This window comes from Aspergillus oryzae, chromosome 3, assembly GCF_000184455.2.
Source record: "Aspergillus oryzae RIB40 DNA, chromosome 3".
In the NCBI taxonomy this organism is placed as follows: domain Eukaryota; kingdom Fungi; phylum Ascomycota; class Eurotiomycetes; order Eurotiales; family Aspergillaceae; genus Aspergillus; species Aspergillus oryzae.
In genome coordinates, this window is record NC_036437.1 from 4538039 (window position 1) to 4564697 (window position 26659).

General features: G+C 47.6%; 5 protein-coding genes and 1 non-coding gene across 6 annotated transcripts; 2 read left to right on the forward strand and 4 right to left on the reverse strand.

Annotated features, from left to right (window-relative positions):
• Positions 1 to 340: 340 nt before the first annotated feature.
• AO090026000202 (uncharacterized protein) lies at positions 341 to 1906 on the forward strand (the record flags this gene model as incomplete). Its single annotated transcript, XM_001821636.1, has 1 exon — positions 341 to 1906. The coding sequence occupies one exon, from the start codon at positions 341 to 343 to the stop codon at positions 1904 to 1906; it is 1566 nt and encodes a 521-aa protein (XP_001821688.1).
• Positions 1907 to 7882: 5976 nt separating this feature from the next.
• Positions 7883 to 9141, reverse strand: AO090026000201 (uncharacterized protein; the record flags this gene model as incomplete). The annotated part of the gene is made up of 4 exons (XM_023236173.1): positions 7883 to 8074; positions 8412 to 8485; positions 8600 to 8663; positions 9070 to 9141. The coding sequence occupies 4 exons, from the start codon at positions 9139 to 9141 to the stop codon at positions 7883 to 7885; spliced, it is 402 nt and encodes a 133-aa protein (XP_023090938.1).
• A 5555-nt stretch (positions 9142 to 14696) lies between these two features.
• On the forward strand, positions 14697 to 15885 carry AO090026000200 (C2H2-type zinc finger protein; the record flags this gene model as incomplete). Its single annotated transcript, XM_001821634.3, has 3 exons — positions 14697 to 15151; positions 15225 to 15712; positions 15770 to 15885. The coding sequence occupies 3 exons, from the start codon at positions 14697 to 14699 to the stop codon at positions 15883 to 15885; spliced, it is 1059 nt and encodes a 352-aa protein (XP_001821686.3).
• Positions 15886 to 17067: 1182 nt separating this feature from the next.
• Positions 17068 to 22158, reverse strand: AO090026000199 (MDR family MFS transporter; the record flags this gene model as incomplete). Its single annotated transcript, XM_023236174.1, has 6 exons — positions 17068 to 17092; positions 18298 to 18461; positions 18514 to 19448; positions 19528 to 19553; positions 19616 to 20199; positions 22030 to 22158. The coding sequence occupies 6 exons, from the start codon at positions 22156 to 22158 to the stop codon at positions 17068 to 17070; spliced, it is 1863 nt and encodes a 620-aa protein (XP_023090937.1).
• Positions 17754 to 17857, reverse strand: AO090026t00003. Its single transcript has one exon. It is a non-coding gene; the product is annotated as a tRNA-Ile (tRNA).
• A 145-nt stretch (positions 22159 to 22303) lies between the features above and the next one.
• On the reverse strand, positions 22304 to 23493 carry AO090026000198 (alpha/beta hydrolase; the record flags this gene model as incomplete). Its single annotated transcript, XM_023236175.1, has 2 exons — positions 22304 to 23089; positions 23236 to 23493. The coding sequence occupies 2 exons, from the start codon at positions 23491 to 23493 to the stop codon at positions 22304 to 22306; spliced, it is 1044 nt and encodes a 347-aa protein (XP_023090936.1).
• Between the last annotated feature and the right edge of the window lie 3166 nt (positions 23494 to 26659).

The following is a 26659-nucleotide window of genomic DNA, read 5'->3' on the forward strand; positions in this document are numbered from 1 at the left end:
TGTTAAGTTCGTTTCGCTGGCATTATGAGCCTGTTTAATCGCGCACGGTGTTCTTGATGGTGGGATTGGCGTGTATTTATTCTCATGGGGCCAGGTATCAGATATAGGAAATGACATTATGGTTATGTCAGTCGCCGATACCATCGGTACTTAGTGTAATACATCAGACTAGTGGTCGGACGTCCGATATTCTTCTGCTCCCCCGCATTTGTTATGCGGGTGCTCGGCGGAGCTCCGGGCTACGAGTGTCTCGGCTCTGCCTCCAACTACACGGCTATATTAATCCAAACTTATTGCGAAATCACCTATCCTGAACAAATCTTGAACGTCACTTGCGGTAATGGCTCTCCCTTCTCACTGCGACGTCCTCGTCATTGGAGGCGGTAATGCCGGCTTCTGCGCCGCCATATCAGCTGTTCAATCCGGTGCCCAGAAGGTGATCATCATTGACAAATGTCCTGAAAACTGGGCAGGAGGAAATTCTTACTTTACCGCAGGAGCATTCCGGACTACCCATGGTGGTCTGGAGGATCTCCTCCCTATTGTGAATAATGTTGATACGGCCACAGCGCACAAGATTGATATGAGCCCGTACACAGCGGCTGACTTCACGAATGACATGGAGCGAGTGACAGGAAAAAGGACGGACCGCGAGCTCAGCCGAGTCCTCGTCAACGATTCGAACGAAACCGTTAAGTGGCTTGCACAGAATGGTGTCCGGTTCCAGCTTTCCTTCAACCGACAGGCGTATGAGGTGAACGGTCGGATCAAGTTCTGGGGAGGCCTGGCCTTGAAGACCCAGGACGGAGGCAAAGGGCTTATTCAAGACCACCTTCGGACGGCCCAGAAACTAGGTATTGATGTTTTCTTCTCAACGGCTGCAGAGAAGTTGGCCACGGACCCAGTGACTCGTGCTGTAACGTCGGTGACGGCTGTGCACCACGGCCAAGTGAAGGTGATCAAGACCAACGCCGTGATACTCGCTGCTGGTGGCTTCGAAGCCAATCCGCGGATGAGGGCACAGTATCTGGGGCCACATTGGGACACCGCCTTAGTTCGCGGTACTCCGTATAATTTGGGCGACTGTCTTGAGATGGCCATTCGCGATGTATCAGCCAAACAAGTGGGCAACTGGTCCGGGTGTCACTGCGTGGCGTGGGACGCAAATGCACCCGCCAATACAGGAGACCGCGAGATCTCCAATGAGTTTACCAAGTCCGGCTACCCATTAGGGATCATGGTCAATCGTCAAGGCTCTCGATTTGTGGACGAAGGCTCGGATCTACGCAACTACACATATGCCATGGTCGGACGGCAGATCCTGCATCAACCGGGTCATGTTGCATTCCAAATCTGGGACTCGCGGACAATCTCCTGGCTGCGGAAGGAAGAGTATCGACCAGAAGTGGTGCAGCATATCACAGCCTCGTCGATATCAGAGCTGGCAGAGAAATGTGCGGCGGAACATGGTTTGGAAGACAAGGACCAGTTCGAGCGGACGATCCATGAGTTCAATAACGCTGTTTATGAAAGCCAACGGCTGAATGATGGCCAGCAATGGGATCCGGCCGTAAAAGACGGCCTCTCAACTCAGTCAAAAGCATGTACGCTCAGCATCCCCAAGTCCAATTGGGCGTTGCCTATCGACCAGCCTCCGTTCCTTGCTATAAAGGTCAGTGCGGGTATCACCTTTACATTTGGTGGTTTGGAGGTGAATCCAGAAACAGCTGCTGTAGTTTCGTCTACGACAAACTGTGAAATTCCCGGGCTGTACTGCGCTGGGGAGATGGTTGGGGGACTCTTCTATGACAATTATCCCGGAGGCAGTGGGTTGACGTCGGGGGCGGTTTTTGGACGCAGGGCAGGGAAAGCTGCTGCGATGGCTTCTACGATAGCTGTACGATAATGTCGCTCTCTGCGCTGACTATCGATTGATGTCGGATGCTGCACTTGGTAGTACTTGGTGTTACTCTGTGCTACCGTCTGTGCTACTTTGATATCCGATTTGGTGCTGTGCAGATGAAATGGACACTGGTTGAATTTAACTTGGGCTTGTTGTTTCACGACATTCGCTATTCTTGTTATTATCAAGGGTTATTTCTTCTATTTTTCCGTGTTTTCTGTTGTTGTCGTTTAGTTTAAGAGATGTATGAGTCTCAGATTGATGAAAATATATATATTGAGGCATATCCCATTGTAACCATGTTCACACCGGCTAATAATCGGTTGAAAGGCATTCTGCTTCGTATCCATTGCATTTATGATGAACGGGAGTCTATTGATTCATGGATTTATCTGATACATTTTACACAGGAAGGTCTATCAACCTGTCCATCTACACTATTACTTACTCTTAACTATGATGAAGAATGTAGAAAGGATTACCTAAGCAGAGGAGCAACAATCGACATTATATACGAAGTACACTCTCAGTATCTGGGAACGGTTCTGTACCACCCCAGCCAAACTCAATAGAGACATTGATTGTAACCCTAGGGAACCCACTAACATCTCTCCTTCCCTCTGTGATGAGGAAATGCAGCACACCCATACACATGCACATTGTCACCTCCCCTGTGAACTAATCCGGGAAAAATAAATTAGATTAAATTCTCTTTCTCTTTTTTTCATTACTGATTTGCCACATGTCGCCTATGCCAAGCATTCGCCCTGCAGGCCGTGTCTTGTAGTTGACTAAGTCAAAGTGCCGCGTAAGCCTTCTCCATCCTCCTTGTCATGTGTGGGCTTGGCGGCAGGGATCTGTGGGGAGAGTTCGGCCAATGGTTGAACATTCCTGGATGAGCCCTGCAGACTCAGTGGTCAACATGGAATGGTTCAGGGATTGCGTGGGATTTTGGAACGTCTGTATCAGATATGTTGTGTTGATGGCCCTCTGACTGGTTCGGAGGTCACCTCAGTCTTGTCGACTAGGGATGCGCCTACGTAGGACCCTGGATGATGAGAATACTACCCATCTTTTTCATTTAATTTTATCTATTTATATATGCGCTGGATTGTGAGGTATTTTTTTTTTCTGTTAGATTAAATCAGATGGATTGGTAGTGGGTGATGTTTTGGTTTAGGAAGTAAGTCAACGAACTAATTAATGCGCACTAGTTAGTAAGGGTCTGAACGCTCGAGCGTTGACCTCCTAAATTGGGGTTTTACTTTTTATTTTATTTTATGTTTATTTTATTGTTCTTACAATTTGAACTTTCATAGTAGGATTTTAGTTGAATTTTATTTTGTTTGCAGTGGTGTGGATTTGGACTGGTTCGGATTGAATTGAGAGAGTTCCGCTGGACGAACGACTTCAATTGTGTCGGTACATATGCACGGAGTATAACAGCGGTACTATAGGTATTCGACGGTCCTTCGATAGCGAGTCGAAGCCCTATGACAGTTGATAGATCAGATAACCAATGTACTGTGTAGAAAAAAAGACGATCTATCAGACATCCCAGTACAGAACGAGGGACGGCAAATACCGATACACAGCTATCCATCTGCAATGCAGACAGCACAGCATGGTACCCCTGCATCCTCCCCTCGCTCACCTTACCTCCGAAACATGCGCCCCTGTCTTGCGCCTGATAGGGTTGAATCGCATGGAAATAATTTCCTAGATGTGGCTGTTTTCTCCTCCTGCTCAATCTCCCTGTTTTCGTCGGCGAGACCGAAAAGGAAAATAGGGCACCGGGTACCTCGTAGCTAAACTTCTTCCTCGTCCAGTGCTGGGGGCGAGAGGTCCGAGAGGAGCGTATTACGAAGCGACTAGAAATTAACAACGATTAAAATAGAATATATCGCCGTCGTCGTCCGCGAAGGCAAATTTACAGCTGCAATCATCACCTCCAACGAAACTCTGAAGTGGAGAGGGAGAAATTGATAGTACCTGCGTTGCCCCTCGGTTCATGTGAGAGATCAGGTACCGAGCGTCACTTTTGTGTGTGTTCAGACATTTCGTATATGCACTTGTACTGTTAGCTTCGTGTTGAGATACTACACACTACGTACATGGGCATTAGTCTATGGATACTGGCGATGATTTCTTCCCGTCCCCATCGTGACCAGTGGTAGACTAGATGACGGCCCCATTCGGAAGGATCATCTCTATAACATGAAAAGGTCCCCATAGTGATACTCAGGTACAGAAGTCACCATTTTCTATTCTTGTCCATGTCATTTTACCCAACTGCCCCTTCCAGTTAGTCCCAGATGCAGGGACTGCCATCCATCCCACCTGGCAGTCGTAAGCTCGAACGCTTTGATCAAGGCCTGCCTCGACCCATGTTTGCATTTTGGGGTCGAGGAAACGGGTGCCAGTCCGACCGAATCCACTGCAAGGTGACAACCACTGTACGGAGTACATACGCAATCATTCAATCTATTTCACCGAGTATTAGCCAAAGAGGAATTTGGAATCCTGCATGTGGGTTTCAGAGTTAGTTTGGATGCACAGTGTCTGTGTGGTTTCATAGTGAAATTCCTCCATCCATCGTCTCTTCCATGGACTGAGCAGCACATGCCCACCACCGCCATTGACATACGCCAAGACCGTGGGGCTCCACTTTCTGCACACTAGATGGGTTTTTCCCGTCGGGAATCACGCCAAAGGCTTGCTGCCAGGTGAAGCTTGTTCAAGGGTCCTTGTTTGACCATTCATCCTTTGTGTCATTGAATAGAAAGAAACGTTAGAGATGATGTCGTAGGTTGCTACAGCCTATAATGGAAGATCTATATAGAGTGGCCGGGACGTTGAACCGCCACGAGTATCCGAACCCAATAATGAGAACCAGCCGCAAACGCAACCAGTAAGGTAAATATTATCCTGAAGAACAAAAAACAGGGATACCCCTGAGACCTACGTAATGCTGCTTAACCAGTAGAACGAGAGTTAATCAAACAATGGATACCCAGACCGTAGTAATGTTAACAGGTCGTTCTATTACAAGCATCACTCGACCACCCTTCTCATGGCAGCCCAATCTGACGGTTAGGGCCCAGTGATATCATGCGCGATATCATTGAACTCCAGTTAGAGTGCTGTTCTTGAAGAGGGTGGGACGCCAGCTCCGGCTCTAGTGTGGATGAACGGCGCGTTTCATCTGACTGCTAGCCGCAACCCTGAGAGTGGCAGTGTGGTGGAGCCGGGCCAGGATCGCACGCAGGGATTCAGGGTAAACGGGCTTGCGGGGGAGCGTGCATTTTTTTTTTCTTCCTCATTTCCCGACGGGGGAGGTTGCCATTGACATTGGGTAATGCCATTCTTTTTTCGGTATTTTGTAAAGCGTTCTCAATTCCAAAATGCCCCCAGGGGACCCAACAGCCACCATCAAGCCCCCATTTAAACACAGCCAAAAGCAAAACTTCCACGGCACCATACCAGAAGCAGTAAAGTGCCCCCAAAATAAGGAAAGCTTCGTGAGATGTGCACGCGTCAGCTCCTGTGGGTCCAGCCTCTCTGATTGGGTTATCGGGTCGAGCCAAGCTCGGCTATCGACTATCTGCCGTCCCTGGGGCATGTGGCTGCATCACCCTGTCTTTTCCTTAAAAATGAATCATGCCTGGTGCGCACCAATCGCGTGCGCCGTGAAATTTTCTTAGTCGCTGCCCTTTTTGCAGGAGGCTTATCTTAGTTTGGATAGGGGATGTGGGATCCACTAATAGAATATACCTATTTCAGCATAGTACTTACCATTCCAGGACTTGGTGCTAACCATGTGTGTGGTATGGATCTCGGATTGAGTTGGCTAGTAAGCCTAGCTAACCTCCTTAAACTTAGCATCTTCTTTCGAAAGAGTTTAGCACTAACCTTTCTAAGCTACTGAAATAGTATTTACCGATGTAGGCAGTTGGTCGTCGGGAATCGCGACCAATCGAGAGTGATCAATTTCCCCTAGCGGAATGTTCGTAGGCATAGCCTGCCCTTTTGGGAGGGTTAGCTGGATCGAGTAGTATTTAGTAACCTCTTGATGGAGTCAGGTGCGGTTTGGTCAACATTTTGGGGGGGCACGCGGGAGTGAACCACACCCCCTAACAGACGACAAGTTTAAATCGTAAATTAATATCCATACTGAATGGAAAATTTTTTTTTGGTCCTCATGGTCTATCAGTTGCTCTATTAGCTTGGCGCTTCGACTGGTTCTTCCGGCCTTTCGGGGACCTCAGCGCGCGGGCTGTGATCCGTACCCCGTAGAACCTCGAGATACTAAGGTTTCTCTAGTCCGTGGAATGGAGAGATTCTGAAATTCCAGGTACACTGTTCTCTCTATGACGATGAGGGAGAAATAACTAACTACTAATGTACCAACCAGTCTGCAGACCATTCCACCACCATGCCCAACGAGCACCCTCCCCCCCAAAATCTTAACCCAAACTTCCCTCATACATACACAATTATGTACATATACTATCCGATACTATATTCTAGGATGTAAACAATGTATCATATTAACCCCTTTCCTTTACTGGGTTCTTGCGCCCACACCGGAGACAACAACGCCAATCATGACGATCTGCCGAATGGATCTGCCAAGATGGACCCCGTGCAGATGACAGATGTTTAAAAATTTTAGTGTTTTTTTTTCTTTTCTTCTTCTTTACCTATACCTGAATCATTGTACGTTTCATCCGGGTAAACACTTTTCTCAATTAAAGTATCGGGGATCATCAGTTCCTGAAGACTCGAACTCGACCTTCTGGAACTAAAGTGCCGATGGGCGGTCTCCATCTGCCGAGATTGTCCGCTGCGGGTGCCAAATTCTATGACTTTTGTTTAATTCCCTTTTGGGTTGTCTTGAATTGTAGTTCTTATTGTTCATGTACAGTATACGGAAGTAATCTGTCGGTATGCATGAAAGGTTTTTGAAGCCCGGATTATACATCCACCCAGCTCATGCGGACAAACACGGAATACAAAAGCCGGTGCTTACTCGGGCCCTTGGCAATGAGATAAATACGTACTCCGTACTCCGTACTGGTACACTTCAGCAGACTATCTATCCCCCTCAAGGGAAGCGAAATTAAAAGTCCTAAATATAACCATCTCGATGATAACGGTGTGAACTACACTGCGATAGTTCAGCTAGTGAAAGTCATCTAGCAGTCAGTGCACAGCGCAGACATCCATTCTGGCAATTCTCCCCATCGTTCATTTTACGAGTAAATAGTTACTGGAGTACTTCAGCTCCAGTGTGCACGCATAGACCACCACCACCACCACCAACAACTTTTACCCACCTAAACCAATTTCCCACGATATGTCGCCAAAAAAGCCACCATCTCCATAACCACCTCCCATCAAACTCAAAAAAAGCAGTAAAAAAGACCCAAACCAAAAAGTTTAGGGTTCCAGCAAAACCATCATCAACAAATCAAGCATTGAGGCACAAGCCGCAAAGACCGCCACCAGGCCCCTCTTCATCCATCCCGCACTGGATAACCTCCCCCTCACCTAAAGTGGAAAGCATTGCGGTAGACTAAAGAGCAATTCGTATCGAGTTCACTCTTTTCGACGAATGAGCGGCCCCACCGGATTTCCTGATCAGGAACCCCCGCAAAGAAATTGGGAATAGTGGTGGTTGTTTGCAGGCGGGGCGCCCATGATTCGCCAGCGGGTGGCTGGAGTTCCAGCGTTACGCGTTTTTTCACTCCTCTGATGTGCCGTGTCAAGGGGCGAGCGATTTCCTATTGGTGTGGGTTTTTGTGACCTTCCAAGAAGGGTTTAGACCTATCCCTGCTGCGTGGTGGAGCCCGGGAAGGGCAAAGTTTAAGGGCACGGCATCGCATCTCCATTTTTCTTTTTTTTCTTTTTCTTTTTGATTTTCTGGTTTGCCTCCAGTCTGACTCTGACCTTAGTCTGTTAGGGTGACTGTTCGAGCTAGTCCATTTTGGGCTCTGGGTTTCTGTGGTAGAGACTAAGGATGAGACTAAAGGGGGAGAGGTCTGACTCTGACAGGAAAAGCGGTGAAGTGCTGAACCCGAATGGCTGGCGCTCCAAAATTTTGGCTTTGACAAAGCAGAGGTTACTGCGGGTCTTGGGCGGCCAAAGGAGGCAAACCAGCAGAAGAGACTGTCAACCCATGGTTAGAGCCAGAGTCAGAGTCAGAACTCAGTATCATATTAGGTGTGGTAGTGGTTGTCCACTATAGTCTGGGTTTCGTATCACACTTGTTGGACCCTTATTTTATTCTAATTTATTCTATTGTGTATTGGCAAACCCTTGGTTACTGGAGTAGGTTAAGGGTAATCCTCATTAATTTCCCAATCTGTGATAAAAATAACAACCACCACACCTCCATCCATGAGTTACTAACCATGCTTTTTTTTTCCCGCGGGTTTACGCAATACACGTCCGCTTGGGCCTCTTCCATCGCGCGGAATCCTCATTGGAATTTCGGGACTCCTACTCTGGCCATCTCCGTTTCGCCAGGAGCGGACGACACTCGACCATCACCGCGGTGGAGCAAGGTGCACGAGATATCTGAAGGCAAATTTACCGCCAGATGGCAGGTATTCCGCAATGGCTAGGATGGACTCGGATAGCAAGTGGGCTTTCGCAAAATTGGACCACTGTTCACCGCCAAGGGGGACATACACGCAAACTCTCCTCGATTCCGGTTATATTTAGAAGTAACGTCATTTCGTTTGGTGGTCATCATCTGCCATCAGGGTAAGTGTTCTGAGGATCATAATAACAATGTGTTCGTGGGTGCGGCTCGGCTTCGACTCCTATCCTGTAACGGTTTTTGACGATAGGGAGCTGTATCCGAAGGATCTCGGGATGGGTTCCGTATTCCGGAGTAGGTATAACACTGAAGTTAGGGGTTCGTTTGCCTTTGGGTACAAACGTATGGTTGGATATCCAGCCTCCGAAAAACAAAGCATAGGTATTTAGGGTTAATATTCGAGTTCAGTTAATTTAAACTACAGGGGTAACAGTCTGCAGACGTGAGAAGTTAGGAAGTATGACCTATCCTAGTTTCGTCCTTGACTCGCAGACTACTGAAATCCAATCCAATAGAGCACATGGTGGCTATTACGAACAAACCAATAATTATCACTCACGGTATCAGAACAAAATGCATGTTCATTCAATCTCCAACTTGGGCGGATAAACAGAAAAGAAAGTCCCCCCATCATGGCGACTCCATAGCTTCTCAAATGATTTTCCTTTTTAATTTAGACTCGCTGAGGTTCCTCATAACCTTAGTGGACTAGCGCCCACCACCCAATACTCTCACTACTCAACTAGCCACCACACTAGGAAGATCCAATTTGCCTCTTCGCGAAAGGCTGAAGAAAATCGAAATGTAAATCCTTAAGCTTGACTCCACGCTAACAAACTTGTCGCCCTAGCACGATCTAACTAACAGTATGCGTACCTTTCCCACGCCTATCCTCATCACCTGGCTTGCCTCGTGCTCAGTCGTGTGGGCTCCCTGACCCACGTTCTTCTGCTTTACTCTGAGTTCCGATCAGAGTTGGTTCTATTCGGGTTCCGCGGATGGTTCCCCTATTGTTTGTTGGGTTGTGATTTTCTTTTCTTGTTTCTTTTCTTTTTTTCTTGGTTCCTTCTGGTTGTCAATCCGGATCGCCTCCAATTTGCGATCTTATCGATACTACGTAGTGTACACACAAAATAGCGTCGTTCAAACTACGAAAGCCACAGATGTAACCACCCTCTGCCTACCCCATAGACAATGGATCCGAGCACCACCTCGGAAATGTTCTCCAGCCTATGGCGACCCGAGTCGCTCATCCCTCACAATAAACCCATGCAAGCGGACTGAGCGACAGGGGAGAAAAAAACAAGAAAACATAAATTAGTGGATCCTTGCATCGACAGTGATCCGCTTCTCCTTCGCTTGGAGAACATCGATGTGGACGGACAGCAGAAACTTTAACTAAGCTAGTCGATGAGTTGTGCCTATCAGATTGGGCGTCTGCTAAGGCGCCCCAGTCGAGTGGTCGCAGATGTCAATTTTCTTCTTTTTTGTTTTCTTTGGTTCGGGGACTTGCTTATCCACTTGACATGTTGTTTTCCGTGATGTATTGTGGGTTGCGGGTTTAGTTTTCCTGAGTGCCATGTTATGATATGATATGTTAAGTGGGAGAGACTATCGATCGTGAAGAAATAGTTATGGTCTAGCGTTATGTTTATTAGATTAATTTGTTGGTTCTCTTTTACTCTACCCTTTCGATCTAGTTCTTTTTAGTTTCTGTACACTTGGTTCACTGTGTATGAGAGTTCAAGAAAGTCAAGATGTCAACCAAGGTTGGTCGTGGCAAAAGCGGGAAAAGATGGAAATCCCCCCCGCTTGTCGGAGTTGCGCCGAAATATCCAGACAGGTTTTTGTACTGCACGCAACGGATTATTTCCCGAACGCTGGGGATCTTCAAGATAGCATTTGCGATTTGCAGTAGCTGCAGATTTTCCTCGAGCTATGCCTTGTGATTGTCGATGATAATCTTTGCTTTTTTTCGATCTTCTGGATCTGGGAATATCCTTACCTAGAGGTTTGACGTTGTGGAGTTCCATATAGGCTTCAGGATAAGGGAAAAGTACAGTTGGAAATACTTGTATGTAGTTGTATCGGATTCTTTTCCAGTCCACATGGATGGAAACAATATATCGTGCTGTACCGCCCGGCAATCTACCGACCGGGTTTTCCCCTTCATGGCGCATTTTACTTTTCGATCGCAAGCCACCGTGCAAAGGTTCCGTGGTCGAGAGCATGTACCCTCGGTCCGTGGGAAAGGGAATAAGAGATGCAACGCATTGGTCGCAACCTCGGCGTGGAATTGAATGCCATTATTCTAGGAGCTTTGTCCCATCGTGCAGAATGTCACCATCAACTTTTTTCCTCGAGTACTCTCTCGAGGTTGTAGGGCCCCATTAGCGAGCGAACTAAGTAGGAAAAACTCTCCACACCGACGTCAGAGCGGGAAGAGAACATCCACTAGCGGTGCCAACCAAGTGAGGATGATAGAACACATCACACGCAACTTGACATCCACTTTCTATCTAGAAAGAAGTATAGTGGGTATGGGCTTGCAGATGGTATCATCGGTAAGTGGCTTGGGATGGTGCCTCTTCCATCACTGGACGTAAGGATGTATGTATGCTGTATGTGGCATGTATGTACAATGACGCGCCGTTCGAGCTCGGGGTATTTCACCACGAGAGATTGGAGCGCAATCCGTTTTCATGACAATAGATTGGTGAACACGCGGGAAGAGCATGATCTCTGCAGAACGAGTGCCGGGTGTAACGCTTTGTGTCTGTTATGCCGTCATTGTGCAGGCATTTTAATATTGTACTCTTCTTAATGTTCATTATTTTTTACTTTATTTAATTTTTGTTGTTGTTCGCTCCCCCCTCTTTTGCTTCAATCGCTTAACGCTTGTACGTATGGAGTATATTCCGAATGGATTGAGGTATTCAAACAGAGTTCATGTGTGTGTGTCCGTGTCCTAAAACTACCTCACCTCCGAGATTTAACTCACTCCATGGATGGTAGTTCATATGCATGCGGATGGCATGAATGATAACCTACCATACCCTAAACAGACAGACTACTACCCTATTCAACCTAAATTGCCTATTTTGTCTATCACCTAATGCTCCCCTCAACTTCCCCTCCCCCTCGATTCACTCCAGGGCTTCGTATAAGCAAGGCAAAACCACCACCTCGCCGCATGTATGCATGTATGTATGTACATGCTACCAAAAGAATGGAGTACGCGGCCGGCATTTGCAGCATGAATCACACAGCACCATGAGGGGGAAATAGGAATGTTCGTCAAAGCTCCTAACACCTATGCAGCTCTCTGTATGCACGTGCTCCATACCGAAGGACGGACATGCCACTACATGATCTCGCAGGCTGGCTTTTTTCCATCGTAGCCTCAGAGAGTCAAACCGGAATAGTAAAAAGTAAGGTAAAGTTACCAGAGTCAGGTGGATGGGCGTGCGAATCAGAGGTCCTCGAAGGAGTATTACCGGTATTACCGCCGTCACTGCAGCCCGCAAGCACACTGCAGGTTGCCAGGAGGCCAACTCATCATCCTCCCCGAGCCAATGGGCCAATCGCTGTGCGCGAAGCTTCGGGACTGGAGTCTTGGCCTTTACTGGACTTTGTGATGGTCTGCTGAGGAATGCGTGCTGGGATTATTATTTTTTATTCTTTTTATGGATTTCAATTTTGTGTTTATTTTCGATCATTATAGATTTCTTAATGGTTTTGTTGATTTATTGTCTTTCATATCTCTGTAGCTCTTGTGTATACATCTATCTTCAGGACAATACAGTACGGCTCGGTAATCTTCGGGAGGCTTGAACTTCGATGGGTTGGGAATGGAAGAATCCGACAAAGGACTCCGTAAAATAGAGAAAAAGGGACAGAAAATCAATCAATCAGTGTACAGCAAGTGGAGCTTCAGAACTAAGAGAGGACCCACCAACCCAGCACTACTTTCTCACTGGGAGCTTTTTTATCTCCAGTCGGCCAGCGAGAAAGTCTCCCCCACGGAACGGGTATACCCTTTGACGCATCTTTGTGATCTCCCTCTTCCCCGCTACCTTGAAACACACCCAACTCTCAAGGGCTCACGGCGAACCTTGGTCGCTGCATCTAAGCTCAAGTCTTGGCGTTGCCTGCGCCAGTGGATTTTTTTACATTTTTCTGACCCTTTCTGACTTTCTGCCCACGCTTTCCTGCTTTGGTGCTGGTTGCCCCCTCCAGACACACTACTTGCTAGAGACACGGCACAAACTGTCTCCCCCGCCGCGCCCCCTTTACACTAAACATTCAGCATTGGCTGTGAGGGAGCTTTCTTTCCCTAGTGCTAGTGGTCGACATCTCTTGTGTTCAGCCCACCGCCCCTGATGATTATTCGCGCACACACTCCCTCACACACCACACAGACGACAAGTACTATGTGACATACGGTGTACGTACGCGTGTAGTCGGACTCCATACCTCTCTCTCTCCTGAGAGGGTATCCGTAGTTTTAGCCAGAGGATGCTTTTTCGACTCCATATGTCTTTTACTTCACTGTCTCTGCGGAAAACCCACATTGATTCCCTCCTTTTTTTTTATTATGATATTTTGTTTTATTTATTTATTTTTTTTTATTATCGATTCTCATGTTCCTTTCGGCTCCGTCCTGTATGGCTAACCAAACATCACCGACGCCTTTTATTAGATAGTACTACTCCGTAGAGTCATGATGTTATCGTAGCTTACGCACAGCCTATAGAATCCAATCCAAATAGGAAAGAATAAGAATGATTGCTACTATACTTTTCCGATGCCGGAGTTTCAGATGTTTCCCCTATGCCTCCTACTCCCCTGCTTTCGTTCAGATTGAGAGGGAGTCTTGGGGTTGGTTAATTTATCGCGATTTGTCATGGATCTTACTTCTGAAACAGATGTCGTTTAATTTTCAAGTCTAATTCTCTTTTTCCTTCTTTCTTTTTAAGATTATCATAATGAGTAAACAATATTACAATGAGGATTATGATGTTCATGTTGAAGACGATGGAATTTGCCCATGGGTAAAAATAGAAAATAAGCAATTGGGTTTTTTGGTTTTAATTTCCCGTGAAATTAGGGTGTTAGACTTTTTGGAGAACTAAGGGAAATGAGTTCTTTCCTATAATTCGAGATTATAGAGAGAGTGGGTGTGAGGATTGGAGATGTGTAGGAAACAATATTCAATATGGATAAAAAAAAATAAAATAAAATAAGCAAATATTTAGATAGTAAAATAACCACTTTCCCCTCTCTCTTACATAGAGGAGAAAAGAAAAATAAGAGAGAAAAAAAAAAAAAAAAAAAAGAAAAAGAAAAATTCAAACCACAAAACCAAAAAAACCAAAACCAAGGAAAGCCAAAAAAGACCCATCGAAACCTTGGGGGTCACCCGAGGAACTGGTTCCTATTTGGAGATTGAGAAAAGTCCACACTGACTTTGGGACTAAAAAAGCAATTAATATTATTTTCCTCGTTTTTCTGATTTAAAAAATAAAAAAAGTAGAAAATAATATTTATTATTATTATTGTAAAATATTATTATTTTTTTTAACACTGGCGCCGTTTCGAAGCCTAAGCGGCCCAGAGTAACGATCTGCAACCGTCTCCGACGGGACGTCGTCAGTGGCACTAAAACCCATCACCAACACGGCAACGACAGGGCTTCCCTTCGTCCCTGCGCTTCATCACTCATGCTGCGATCCTGTATTTGCTCATAAGCTTCGCCGATCCCCTTCGGGCCCTTCCCCAGACTGTCTTTCATTCTTCCTGTCTATCGGGTTTCAGGGCCTTTCTTTTACTCTGTCTCTGGATCTATTTGTTCCTGGCTCCCTCCCGCCGAAAGATTATCACTATTTACTTCTACTTCTACCATCGACTCCCTTCCTTCTTCTCTCTACCTTTGCGCTGATCAGTCTCAATTGATCTTCACCCTTCCTACTCCCCTTTCTTCCATATCGTGCCCCTCACCGTACCTGTCAATCATACCCAGACTTCTCTTGTTCTACTTGGCTTCGATCATCCTGCCCTTGATCGTCCTTGTTACCCACGTTGGTTTGAATTGCTGAGGGGATATTGTCCACGGCAACACCAATCGCGCAATAACAAAACACGAGCTGAGAGACTATCTCTGTGACAAAACTATTCTCCATGACTATGGTTATTGAAAACCAGAACCGCCAATACGGCGGGATGGGCTTTGACAGTGTTTACCACCACAACACGCCGCAGTTCACTGACCCGTGGACCGCTGCCCACACCACGTCGCATTCGACGCCTCCTGTCTACGCGACATCCATGGCATCCAATCCGATCCTGAACCACCCCAAACAGGAGGAAGTGAGCCGCCCATCCCCCCTCTCCATGCCCTACTCGAGCATCCCCGTCTCCGCACCTTCGATGGTCACCAGCAGCACATACTCGACTACGCCTGCGACTAGCTACCCAGCACCAGAAGTGATGGGTCTTCACCACGATTTGCCTCGCACGTCTTTCGAACAGACTCCTGCCTACACGACTGCTTCGTCCATGAGCAGTTTCGCGCCAGCCAGCTATGCGCCAATCAGCTACGCCCCCCTGCACCACCAGGATAGCCGCCGGATATCACATGCGTAAGAGCCCCAGCCACAAAACTTTTGCGCGTCTTGGAATTTGGAACTGTACTTACACTTTTCTCATTTATAGTGATCCCCGTGCCAGCCAATCACAGCCTTCTTCGGCTCCTACATTCGGTGACGCCCTTGACGCCAGTCGCGGAATGGTCGCACTCAGCCAGGACTTGACTCCCCGTAATATTTACGCTCCTCGCAACGGCCGGGGCTCTGGAGATTCATATGGATTCCCTTCCGCACACTCTTCTGGTTCTTCGATCTCCTCCGGGGGCAGCTACCCATACTACAGCGCTTCAGTCGCATCCGTCGAGTCTTCTGTGACCGACTACAGCTCCACGACTTCCGAGTCCTACGAGAACGGACACCTGTCGCGGACTCTTCCTCGCCCATCGAACCTCCTGACTGGTAGCGCTCCCCCGGGACCCCAGTCCATGATGAGCCAGTTCAGTTCGAAAATGCCCTCCAACACTCAGAAGAAGCACAAGTGCAAGGTGTGCGACAAGCGCTTCACCCGCCCCTCATCTTTGCAGACCCACATGTACAGTCACACTGGTGAAAAGCGTAAGTTCTAAGAAACCTTGTTAGCACGGAAGCGATACTAATATTTTTTATATACAGCTTTCGCCTGTGATGTAGAGGGCTGCGGTCGACACTTTTCCGTTGTTTCCAACCTTCGTCGGCACAAGAAGGTTCACAAGGGCGAGAAGGAAGGCGCCTCGGGTGACGAAGAATAAACAAATCTCGTACTCGCTCGACCTTTTCTACTGCCCTTCCCTTGAGCCTTGTCCTCGCGCAAAGCAACGAAGAGTTTCCGATTGAGATGCTCAACGGACTGCGCTGCGCAACCTTATATTTTCTTTCGGAATGAGTTTTTCCCTTGTACAACAACTTCAATTTTCGTGACTTCTCTTCTTTTATGTCTCCGCGACAACCGGAGAATTGATACCCCTTTTCAATTTTCGCTTTTCATTTTATCATGGATCGGCAGGACACGGCACAAGGGCAACGGGAATTCGCAATGATGTCTCTTTATTCCCCACGTTATGACCATAGAGGTACTGGTTGTTTTCCGGATGGTGATTCTACTTCTTTCTCTCGCTTAGACTAGGGTTTTGGTTTTTTCTTTTCCTTTGACATGAATCTTCAGATACCAACTGGGTTGTGACATGTTTTGACTTCTTTTCTGCGTTTCCGAGGCATCGCTTGTTTGGGGTCCGGAAAATATACGCAGCAGGCAATCGTTTTCTTTTCTTTTCTTTGTCCCCTTTTCTTTTTTAGAGCATTTCTTTTCTTTGCTTTCAAGGGGTGATGCTATGACCAGTAGCTATTTGGCTCGGGTTTTTACATATCGGGTGAAATTGAACGTGAAGGAACTGATACCCGTTGCAATTGAGCGGAGCATATATGGAATGGAATGTTGGGGATTCTTGTTTGGTTTGGATTTCAGCATAGACACAATGTGTCATCTACGGTCGCTACTACTATACCATATTATTGTCTAATACAGATTCGATCTGAAACCAGGATTTTTTCACATCCCTATAAATTTTTGTTAGATGTATGTACATTTAGATACCACGAACAAAGTTCAAATCCAATAAAAAGAGAAAGAAACCCGGGAAAGCATGATGATCCACATACTTGGTCTTCTTCTGTAAAGCAAACCTACACGAGTCAGCATATCAACTGTATTGTACTCCGGAGTACGGAGTACAATGATTCATGTCAAGAATGCATGTCCGTTACAAGAAATGTCAGCCACCACTGATACTGAACTGTACAGTGGGATGCAAAAAGTTTGAAACTATCCATTTATTGCCTGATCTAACCGCCTTCCTAATTTTACTATTTTACACGGCAGAAACCTCGCAAAAACCATACCTGGGCCTGAATACTTAGTTTACAGGTTACCCAACTTAATAACCAGCACCTATCTCCTTCCTAGAAGCTATAAGTCGATGTGTAGATAGACGTGTGTAGGTTCAAATACTGAATTTGGTGGGTTAGTATATGGCGGTATGTAGGGCGGTCAAGCGGATGGTTTCAAACTTTTTGCATCCCACTGTAGTATGTCATGGACAGACTTCACATACGGAGTACTGTACACACATCCTCCATAACAAACTAACTAGACCGGAAATGCTCACATACCCACGACTCAGTAAGCCTTTTAATCTTTGAAGTACGAATACGTACGGTGAATTTGTACTTCAGTTAGAGGTTCTGCTTCTGGTGGATATGTACACGTTTGTTTGGAATATTAGGATGTAGACTAGACTATAAAGAACGAATCGTGCTCGTGGAAGTTGGATTGTGTCCATCTATGTACATTCATAGTAATATTATTACTTTCCAGATGCCATATAGATAGATACATTGACACAACTAAACAGACATCCTCCAAACAAGCACACAAGCACATCATATCACCACGTCCATACAACAGCCACTCACACTCTCAAAGTTCACCAAAGGATAGAGATACCAAGAGAGCCCAAAAATCAAAAACCAAGCAAACCCTCAACTCTTAAAAATCCCCTCCAACCTTGAGGGCAGGTATACACACCCCAAAGGATATAAAGAAAAAGGGAAAAAAAAGACATGCTCCTTGAGGGAGTCGAACCCTCGACTTCAGCTAGGCATGCGGAATCCGTACAACGGTGTTACCACATAAGAGCCACGCCATAACCACTAGGCCAAAGGAGCCGCATCTTACCCAGTGGCAAATCTTGTATGGCTTGTGTTTTCATTGTTTTGCTTTTTTAGCTAGGTGAGGTGTGGTGGATTGAGTGGTTGTTTTACTTTGTTTTTTGGTTGTGTGTGTTTACTTTGGAGTTTGTGGTTGTGCTTTGTTGGGGTTGGTTTGGTTTGGGGTAGGGTGTTTTGGGTTGCGGGATATGGAGTCGTTTGGGGTATGGGTTTTTGGGGTTTGGGTCGTGTTGCTTTTATTAGGGTTGGTGTGTTAAGTTGTAGAGAGGGTGTTGATTTTGATTGATCTGTTGGTTGTGGTGTTGTGATGTCTTTACATTGTGTATCCTGGATCTATATGCCTTCGGCTTCATGCTTGATGAGCCTATGTAGTGGTTGTATGTTTGTTCTTGGATGGAATCGTTTTGAACCGCTCATACCAAGCAACAGATGCTTACTGCATCTCCATAGTCCGAGTAGCTGGGGCATCATCAGATGTATCCTCCGACGAGTCACCACTCTGACCATGCAGTCCCAAAACAGCCACCTCATGCTCCTCCGAAAGATGATGAGCACCAACAAAGAACCCAGCAACAAGACTCACCCCCGCAAAAGCGACATACTAACGACACTGTCAGCAAGCATCACCCATGTGGAAGAAGAGAGGAACAAACCATAATCCACGTAGTCCGCAACGAACCAAACACCGCCTGCCGGACCACCTCCCTCTGATCCGCCGGAAGCGTCCCGATCAGCTGTATATTAGCCGTGACATTCGCGCCACCAAACCGACTCGCGAGCTCACTACCCAGAGATTGCACGAGGTTAGGACCTTCCTTCACCATCTGGTTCTGGAACACGACTCCCCCGATAACCACCGAGATCGCTGTCGACATAGTGCGCACGAACCCTATTGTAGCGGTGGCTGTTGCGGTATTCTTGACGCCGACAATCGCCTGCAGAGCGAGCAGTGGGCCTTCGAAGTTCATGCCTATCCCTAGACCCGAGATAATCTGGAATCCGATGATCTTGCCCCAGTTAGCTGTTGCTTCGAGGTTGATGAGGAGTCCCGCTCCGAGGGTTAAGAGGCCAAGGCCGAGCCACATCGGGGGGATATATTGGCCCGTTTTCTGGATGAAAAGGCCCGTGAAAGCTCCTGAGAATGTGCAGGCAATGACGAAGGCTAGGAGATAGACCCCGGACATGATTGGGGTGGCGCCGAGGACGGCTTGGAAGTATAGTGGTAGGTAGTATGCCTCGCCCATGAAGATGAATCCGTGACAGAAGCAGACGACGAATGCGGCGATACCGGATCGGTGCTGGAAGAGGATTAGTGGTATTACTGGGTATTTGGCGAGTTTCCATTCGTTTAGGACGAATAGGCTCAGGACTACTATGCTGAACACGATGAGGCAGATGACTGTTGCTGAGTCCCAGGGGTGCGTGACACCGCCGAAGTCTAGGGCGAGGAGAAGCATGATGCTGCTGCCGATTACGAATAATGAGCCGATCCAGTCGACGGCCTTGAGACCGTCCCAGATTGGTGTGTGTGGGTTGTCGAGCTCGAGGGCTAACCATAGCAATAGGAATGCGAGACCGGTGATTGGTACTTAATTCGCAGTATCGACCAGTTAGTTAGCGATCTTTCCAACAAGATATTGGTGATGGGTAAGCAGAGAATGCCATACAGTTGATCCAGAAGCACCACCGCCAGCTGTTATGTGCCCCCTGGTTAGTGTGTTAAGAAGCTGATTGAGATCTTCAAGTAGTACTCACGTCGCTTTCTCCGTTAGCACGCCGCCTAATATGGGACCAATTCCGCTAGCCAAAGCCCAGTCTACGGATAGAAGACCAAAATATAGGCCTCGATCCCTGAGGGAGAACAAGTCACAGACACAGATATTGACCAACGTCATCAGCGCTGCTGCACCCAGGCCTTGCATAACACGACCAAACAGAAACAATGCCATCGTATTGGCTACAGAGCAGATCAAACTTCCCGCAAAGAAGATTGCATTTCCACAAAGCAGAAGCGGCTTTCTTCCCCAAATATCGGACAGCTTCCCCCACGAGGGAACGGAAGCTGTGTTGGCCAGTATGTAGGCACTTCCGATCCAAGTGTACCCTGAAGCTGAATGGAAATGGCCAGCAATAGAAGGCAGAGAGGTAGTGACGATAGTGGCATCTAACGCGGCCACAAATGTTCCGGCGCAAAGACATGACATGACAATAGAAATCTGAAGGAAACTTCGGCTAGAAGTATCTGTTGTAGCTTGAGGCTGGCTTGATGCCATTGTGGACGGCTGGGCAGGTTCTTTCGCCATGACCATTATACTCTTTTGATGAAGTAGTTCGGGCTGCTAGTTATTGTCGCAGCGTCATGGAAAGACAAATATGGATTTCCGCTGGCTCTTTAGACTTCGGTTGCCCGGGCAGTTTTGGTTTGTTCTGTCCCCAACAGTTGCAATCAGTATATTAGAGCAACAAATCCCACCAGTAAGCATGCACTGGTTCTCAGAGTTGCTTGTAGCTCTCCGACAGCAGCCGAGATGCAGTATAAACCGGATGTTGGCTCAAAGTTGTGAAGACTCGTACGAGAGGATAGGCCTGGCTCTTGCGCTGACCGCGTAAAATATCTCTAATGAGAGCTCTATCCTGAACAATGATATAAGAAAAATTGAAAAGGGGATTATATATGGGGTATTCATGGTGTTGCGTTGTTTTCTGACAAAGGCAGGTCGTGTTCGTTTTCGTTCTCGTATCCGTTGTCGTATCGCTCCCATACTTTGTCCATGACTACAGTCTCACCATCGACTACACTCACGTCAGTTTCCTGACCACGAAAAACAAGGCAGGATTTGGTATCAGTAGCCTGTTCTTCTGACACTATAGCTGAATACGCGTGATTGTGGGGAGATACTCAGCCCATCGAGAGTGATCTATCTTTCCTGGGCTTCCGGTACGGGTGGTCTTTACATAGTCCTCAAGATGCCACCTCGACGGTCGCACAAGAAATCGCGAAATGGTTGCGATCAATGCAAGGAGAGGAGAGTAAAGGTACGAATTACCTATGTCCCAGCAGCGCCCTGGTGTCTCTTAATATCGAACACTTCCAAGATAACCGGTGGGTCCCATGAGCCATTTACACATACCCTAACCTGTCCGAACTAGTGCGACGAGAAACATCCGATATGCTCCAATTGCACCTCTCGGGAGCTCACTTGTACATATTTGAAGATCCCTATAGTCTCAGCTCCGGGACGCACCGCTCATGCAGTGACCGATCGCTCCCCAGACCCACCACATCAGGGACAATCGCAGCTAAAGAACCAGAACAAGCAACCTATGAGCTCCGTAGTATCTGCCGAGCCAAGCTTTGTCCTTCGTGATCTCGAACTCATGCACAAGTTCTCGACCGACACCTTCCGATGTCTATGTGGAGACCAGTCCGACATGGATGACTGGCAGGTCCTCATCCCCCAACAAGCATCTAAGCATACTTTCTTACTCCATGGCATCCTCGCACTGGCTTCCCTGCATATAGCAGCGACAGCTACAGAAACCACTCACGTGCTGTCGTATCTCGACACCGCGCTTCAATACTATAACATGTCATTCGTCCCATTCCGACAAGCGCTCGGTGCGCTCACCCCGGTAAACTGCGACGCAGTCTTCGCCCAGTCCGCTATAATAACCGTCATTGGTATCGCCTTACCGCGTCTTAATGCCCAGCATAGAGGTGAATGCTTTAGTATGATCGAGAACATGGTCTCCGTGTTCGAGCTCCTGCAAGGTTCGACTAAGGTCTCCCGTATCAGTCGACCGTGGCTTAAAGCCAGTATGTTTTCTAAGTACGACTTCTGGATGATAGAAACTGGGGACTTAGATTCTGAGGAGCTTGTTGCCATAGAGAAACTAAGCCGGTTGACTACCTGCATCGACGATGCCGAGCACGGTAGTGCTAATCGGGAGGCAATTGACCTGTTACGATCTTGTTTTGCTAAGTTTGCTCGTTCGTCTCACCCGGTGGCTATTCTTGCTTGGTTAGTCTATACTAAGAAGGAATTTATTGATGGGCTGCGGATGCGTCAGCCGGTTCCGTTATTGATTTTGATGCACTGGGGTGTGCTGTTAAATGAACTGGGGAGTCATTTCTGGTGGGCGATGGGGTGTGGTAGGGATTTGGTCACTGAGTTGTTGGCTGAGATTAAGAGCGAAGACCCAGTATGGGAACAGGCATTGGAATGGCCACGGAAGATGATAGGGGTCTGAAGATTAATCAAAAGCCGCGCCTTGTAAGACAAACATGCATCGAGCATGGTGCGATGCTGTACAGGTTCGAATGTATTCATAAACGACGAGATTATAATACATGTTAGACATAGCTGTGTTCTTTCCACTGGTCCCGCCAGGATTCGTTCAACAAGGCCGAGAGTAGCCACATCGAATTTATCAAGGCACCAGTTACTGACGCTCAATCCACTTCTGGATCACTCCCGCGACCTGGTCACTGTTCTTCTCCATGAAAACCATGTGACCGTTACCGTGGATGCCAATCTCACCCAACTGCAGATGCTCCGTGGACACACCAGCCTGGCGCAAGAACTTGACAGTGCACCAGTCATAGGGAGCATGGTAAGAAGACTCGGTGGTCAAGATCATAGTAGGCACCTTTTGCAGGTTGACCAGCTTGCGAGGCTCCGGGTGCTCGGCCTGAATGACACAAGGGGAACGCGTAGTGGAGTTGCTGGGGATAACCTGGCGCACGAGGTCCTTCTTGGGGTCCGAAACGGCGGGCTCAAAAGTAAGGGGAATGTCTGTGAGACCATAGGGACGAGAAGAGGTGTTGCTGAAGACAGCCTCCTGGAAGGGAGGGCCAGTGGGTTCCAGGGACACGATGGCGTGGACAAGGTCCGGGCGCACATCGGTGATGATCCATGGCATGAGGCCTCCCTGCGAGTGGGAGAGCAGAACCACCGGGCGACCGATAAGGTCCAGCAATGCCGCACCGGCCTCCTGCATGGTGTACTGCTGACCGGTGCTGGATCCAAAGAACTCCACAGTCGAGGCGTAGTAGGTGTCGAAAACGGGATCACCCATCATGCCGGTACCGTTCCACTGAGTGTGCAGCGCGGCCTGGGGCCAGAGCATGTAGTGTTTCGCGGCTGTGAATCGCTGCTGGAGGATCTCAGCGCTGTAGGTTTTCATGGTGCCATTGCTTGGGAACCAGGGGCTGCGGCCACGGAAGGTCTGATCGATCAAGTAGCATTCGTAGCCTTGGGAGAGGAAATAGGAGGCCCAGCCACTTCCGCCGTCGGGCTTGTTCAGCCAGTTCTGGAGCACCAGAGTTAGTCAAGCAGCCTTTTCTTTCCGCGGTCGGGACATCTGAAGCTTACCGTGCCGGTTTGCGCTTGACCATGAATAAACACAATCGGGTGTTCCTTGGTCACACCTCGCGTGGGAGTGAGTTTCTCCACGTACATCTGATCCGTGAAGACATGTCCGCCTGAGTTGTCCTGCACATACTGGCCCCCGACGTATAGGTAATTACGGTGATAGGCTATCTCAGCGTTGGAAACGATGGGGGTGTGCGTCACAGCATTGGCGCCGGCAATTGAGATCAAGATCCCTGCTAGAGCGTAACCAAACCGCATCTTGGCTGCTTCTGGAATATGCAGTTGACAGGGGTGTGAAGAAAAAATCAATGCAAGTTGAATGCGAAGACGGGGGATCTTCGGCAGAGAGCAATCAGACCATCGGGTTGCTGGTGGAACAGTGGAGCTCCTCGTGGTGGCAGTGAGACACCGGTTCCATCCCGTTTTACTATGAGAGGTAAGGTTAACTGAACATCTCCCTTTGGTGGGCCCAAAAATGTAAGTCATACAATTCCCCTATATTAATTGTACTCTTATTGTAAAATGATTCGTTCACAACTGTCCTAAGGCGGATATAGACTTTGCTATAAGGAACTTAGCGTACAAGCACACGAGGAACGGTGCAAGACTAACACTTCTAGCGAGCCCTAAAGAATTAAGTTTTCGTCATCAGAATCCTGGAAATGGGTCTCTGCACGGAGAGGAGTGTGAAAAATGGTGAAAAACCGAGGCCGACCGGGAGTTGCGATCTGTTCATATAGGTTCGCATCAGGTTCGGCAGCCGAAACTCGATCGCATTCAACACAGCCGACATGATGCCAAAGTGATAGAGCCACCATGGACGATGCGACTCTGGTATCTCTATGGGTCCTCACCTGGTGTGCGGTCGGGTTGATCTCGATACGCTTGGTGATGCGGAAAATTCGTGGGAAAGCGTTTGTCTTGGGGGATTATCTATCGCTCTGTGCGATTCTCTGTGCATTGATCAGGTTGGCGCTCGTCCATGTCATTATTATCTGGGGTACGAATAATATGTCGCGTGAATTTCGATATTCGCACCATTTCACGTCCGAGGAGATTTACCGTCGAGAAACTGCGAGCAAGTTCACCCTGGTTAATCGAGTCTTCTACAACACATAGTACGCACATATTTTTGTCTATTAAAAATTGACCGCGGCAGCTGACGTTTGAACCTCAGTCTCTGGCTTCAGAAGTTCATCTTGCTCGATACGTACCGTCATTTGCTCCGCAACCTCAGCTGGGAACGCATAACCCTGGGCACATATGTCTTCATATTTGCGGCCACCTACGTGACTGTGCAGATTGTGACATTCACGGAATGCGACCCTTTCGACCATTACTGGATTGTGCTGCCAGACCCCGGTGCGCCTCCTTATCTTGGGACATTACGCATCGCTCACTAACCAGGACCGATAGGACTCTGCTCTCAAGCACAGCTGCAGCTGATTGTTCTAGGTGGGTACACAAGTTGATGTTGTCTCCGGTAGATAGGGAGGCTAATAGCTTGTGGAATGACTATAGGGGTCCTGAACATTGTTACGGATCTGATGCTGATCGTTTTGCCGGTCCCACTATTGGTCAAGGTTAAGCGGCCTTTACTGGAGTAAGAGCGCCCCAGGTTGATTGCCTCAAGAACTACATGCTTTGACAACGAGTTTCAGTTAACCTCACCTACTGACCACTACATGTATCAGGAAACTGCAACTCGCGGCCCTCTTCGCTGTTGGATTTTTCATCGTCGTAATCACCGTCATCCGTCTTCCTCAAAATGCCCAGCACTCCACAGCGCAAGTGAATCGCACAACCTGGGCCTCTGTGGAGCTTTTTGCCGCGGCAATCGTGGCCAATGCACCAGTTTTATACGGGTTCTACCGCGGAGAGCGGGAAGCATCTCGATCGAGAACCACCGAAGGAACATCTCGGCAGCAGTCATCCCTGGGACGCGGAGGAACAGTCTCACGAGACCCGGAGTTGGAGATGCAGCCAATTCCAGGAGGCCACCTCCGACAAGCTTCCATGCTCGGCTCTAAGCGTCGCTCACGACCCATGCACGGCTATACGGAACTTGATGAGGGCAGTAGTGGCCGCCTGGTAAAAGAGACCAAGGATGACGAGACTTGACGACGCCCCTGTGCTGCTGCAGAAAGTTTTGATATTTAGAATTATGCAATCTTTAGAAGGGATTGCTTTATGCTATTGGCTATTTACAGCACGTTGGCATGGCATATTATCGATTTATAATTAGATACCAGTTCAATACAGATTTGATACCCTTACAGACGGTAGAGTGGTAATGCAATTCGCGGATATATGCACTGAGATTCACCGAACGTACGAATTCTTCAGACGTGCAAGTTCTGATTCATGTCATGAGACATATACGTTGTAACATCCAGCTATGCAGGTCGGCGGAAGTAGAAGCTCATAGGGTTGTGCCGTGCATTGATGAAACCACGATAACTGTCCTCGTCTGGTGACTTGCATCTATCTCATGACCTGTTGCTAGAGAATATCCTACCTCAAGAGTTTCTTACACACTTGTCACTCTATATCCTTTTTAGGTGATTGAGATGAATTGCGCTCTATCGGAGAATGTCAAGCAGCACGTCATACAGGTGTTCACTTTCACTAAGCGTCCAGCAACAATGATTTTCCCTTCTCTCCGAGTCTACCAAGGAAGCTAGGTAATAGTATCATCTAATCCATGGCACGTGTCGATGTACGGCGCTTAACAATCGTATGCGGTTGGTTATGTCTCCGGCATATTTACCATCTCGGCCTCCATTCCAACTCTTCACTGCGCCTCCTGATGGCTTTGCGGTGCATAAAAGTTAATTACCAATTCGAATGGCGAGGCATATTTTTCTCGAGGTCTCATGCACGGCTGTTTATCATTTATGAGTTCTATGCAAAGATGCGGCGGCTAATCCTGCCACCCGTAGCTTTCGTTCTTACAATGTAACAAAATGAAGGCAAGGAAACATTCCCGAAACGATACTGAGGGTTCCAGCAACTGAGCTATAGGAAAATAGATAGACGTTTGGAGTACAAAACCTACACAGAGCTAGAGTAATTGCTATCATCGCCGAGTGGCTGTAGTAGATGCGGTATCTTCAGGTTAGCCTTGAAGGATTTCTGGGTTGGTAACCTATTCGCAAGTGAGGGTTTATTTGAGGAGGCAGTGTATATATCCAACAGGTTCTATCAAAGTCGTGCCTCTTTATGGAATGGTATTTTTGTAAAGCTTCTCACCGCCGTACAATCAAAGTAAACGAACCGCCAAGGCACAAACTGTTAACTTCTCATTCACAATTGCTTGGTAATGAATCCAAGAGGACTTATGGAATAGTAATTCTGAGTGAGTTGGATGTGTTGATTGGTCAGGGTGAATATCCAAACGCAGAACTCTATATAAGACGAGTAT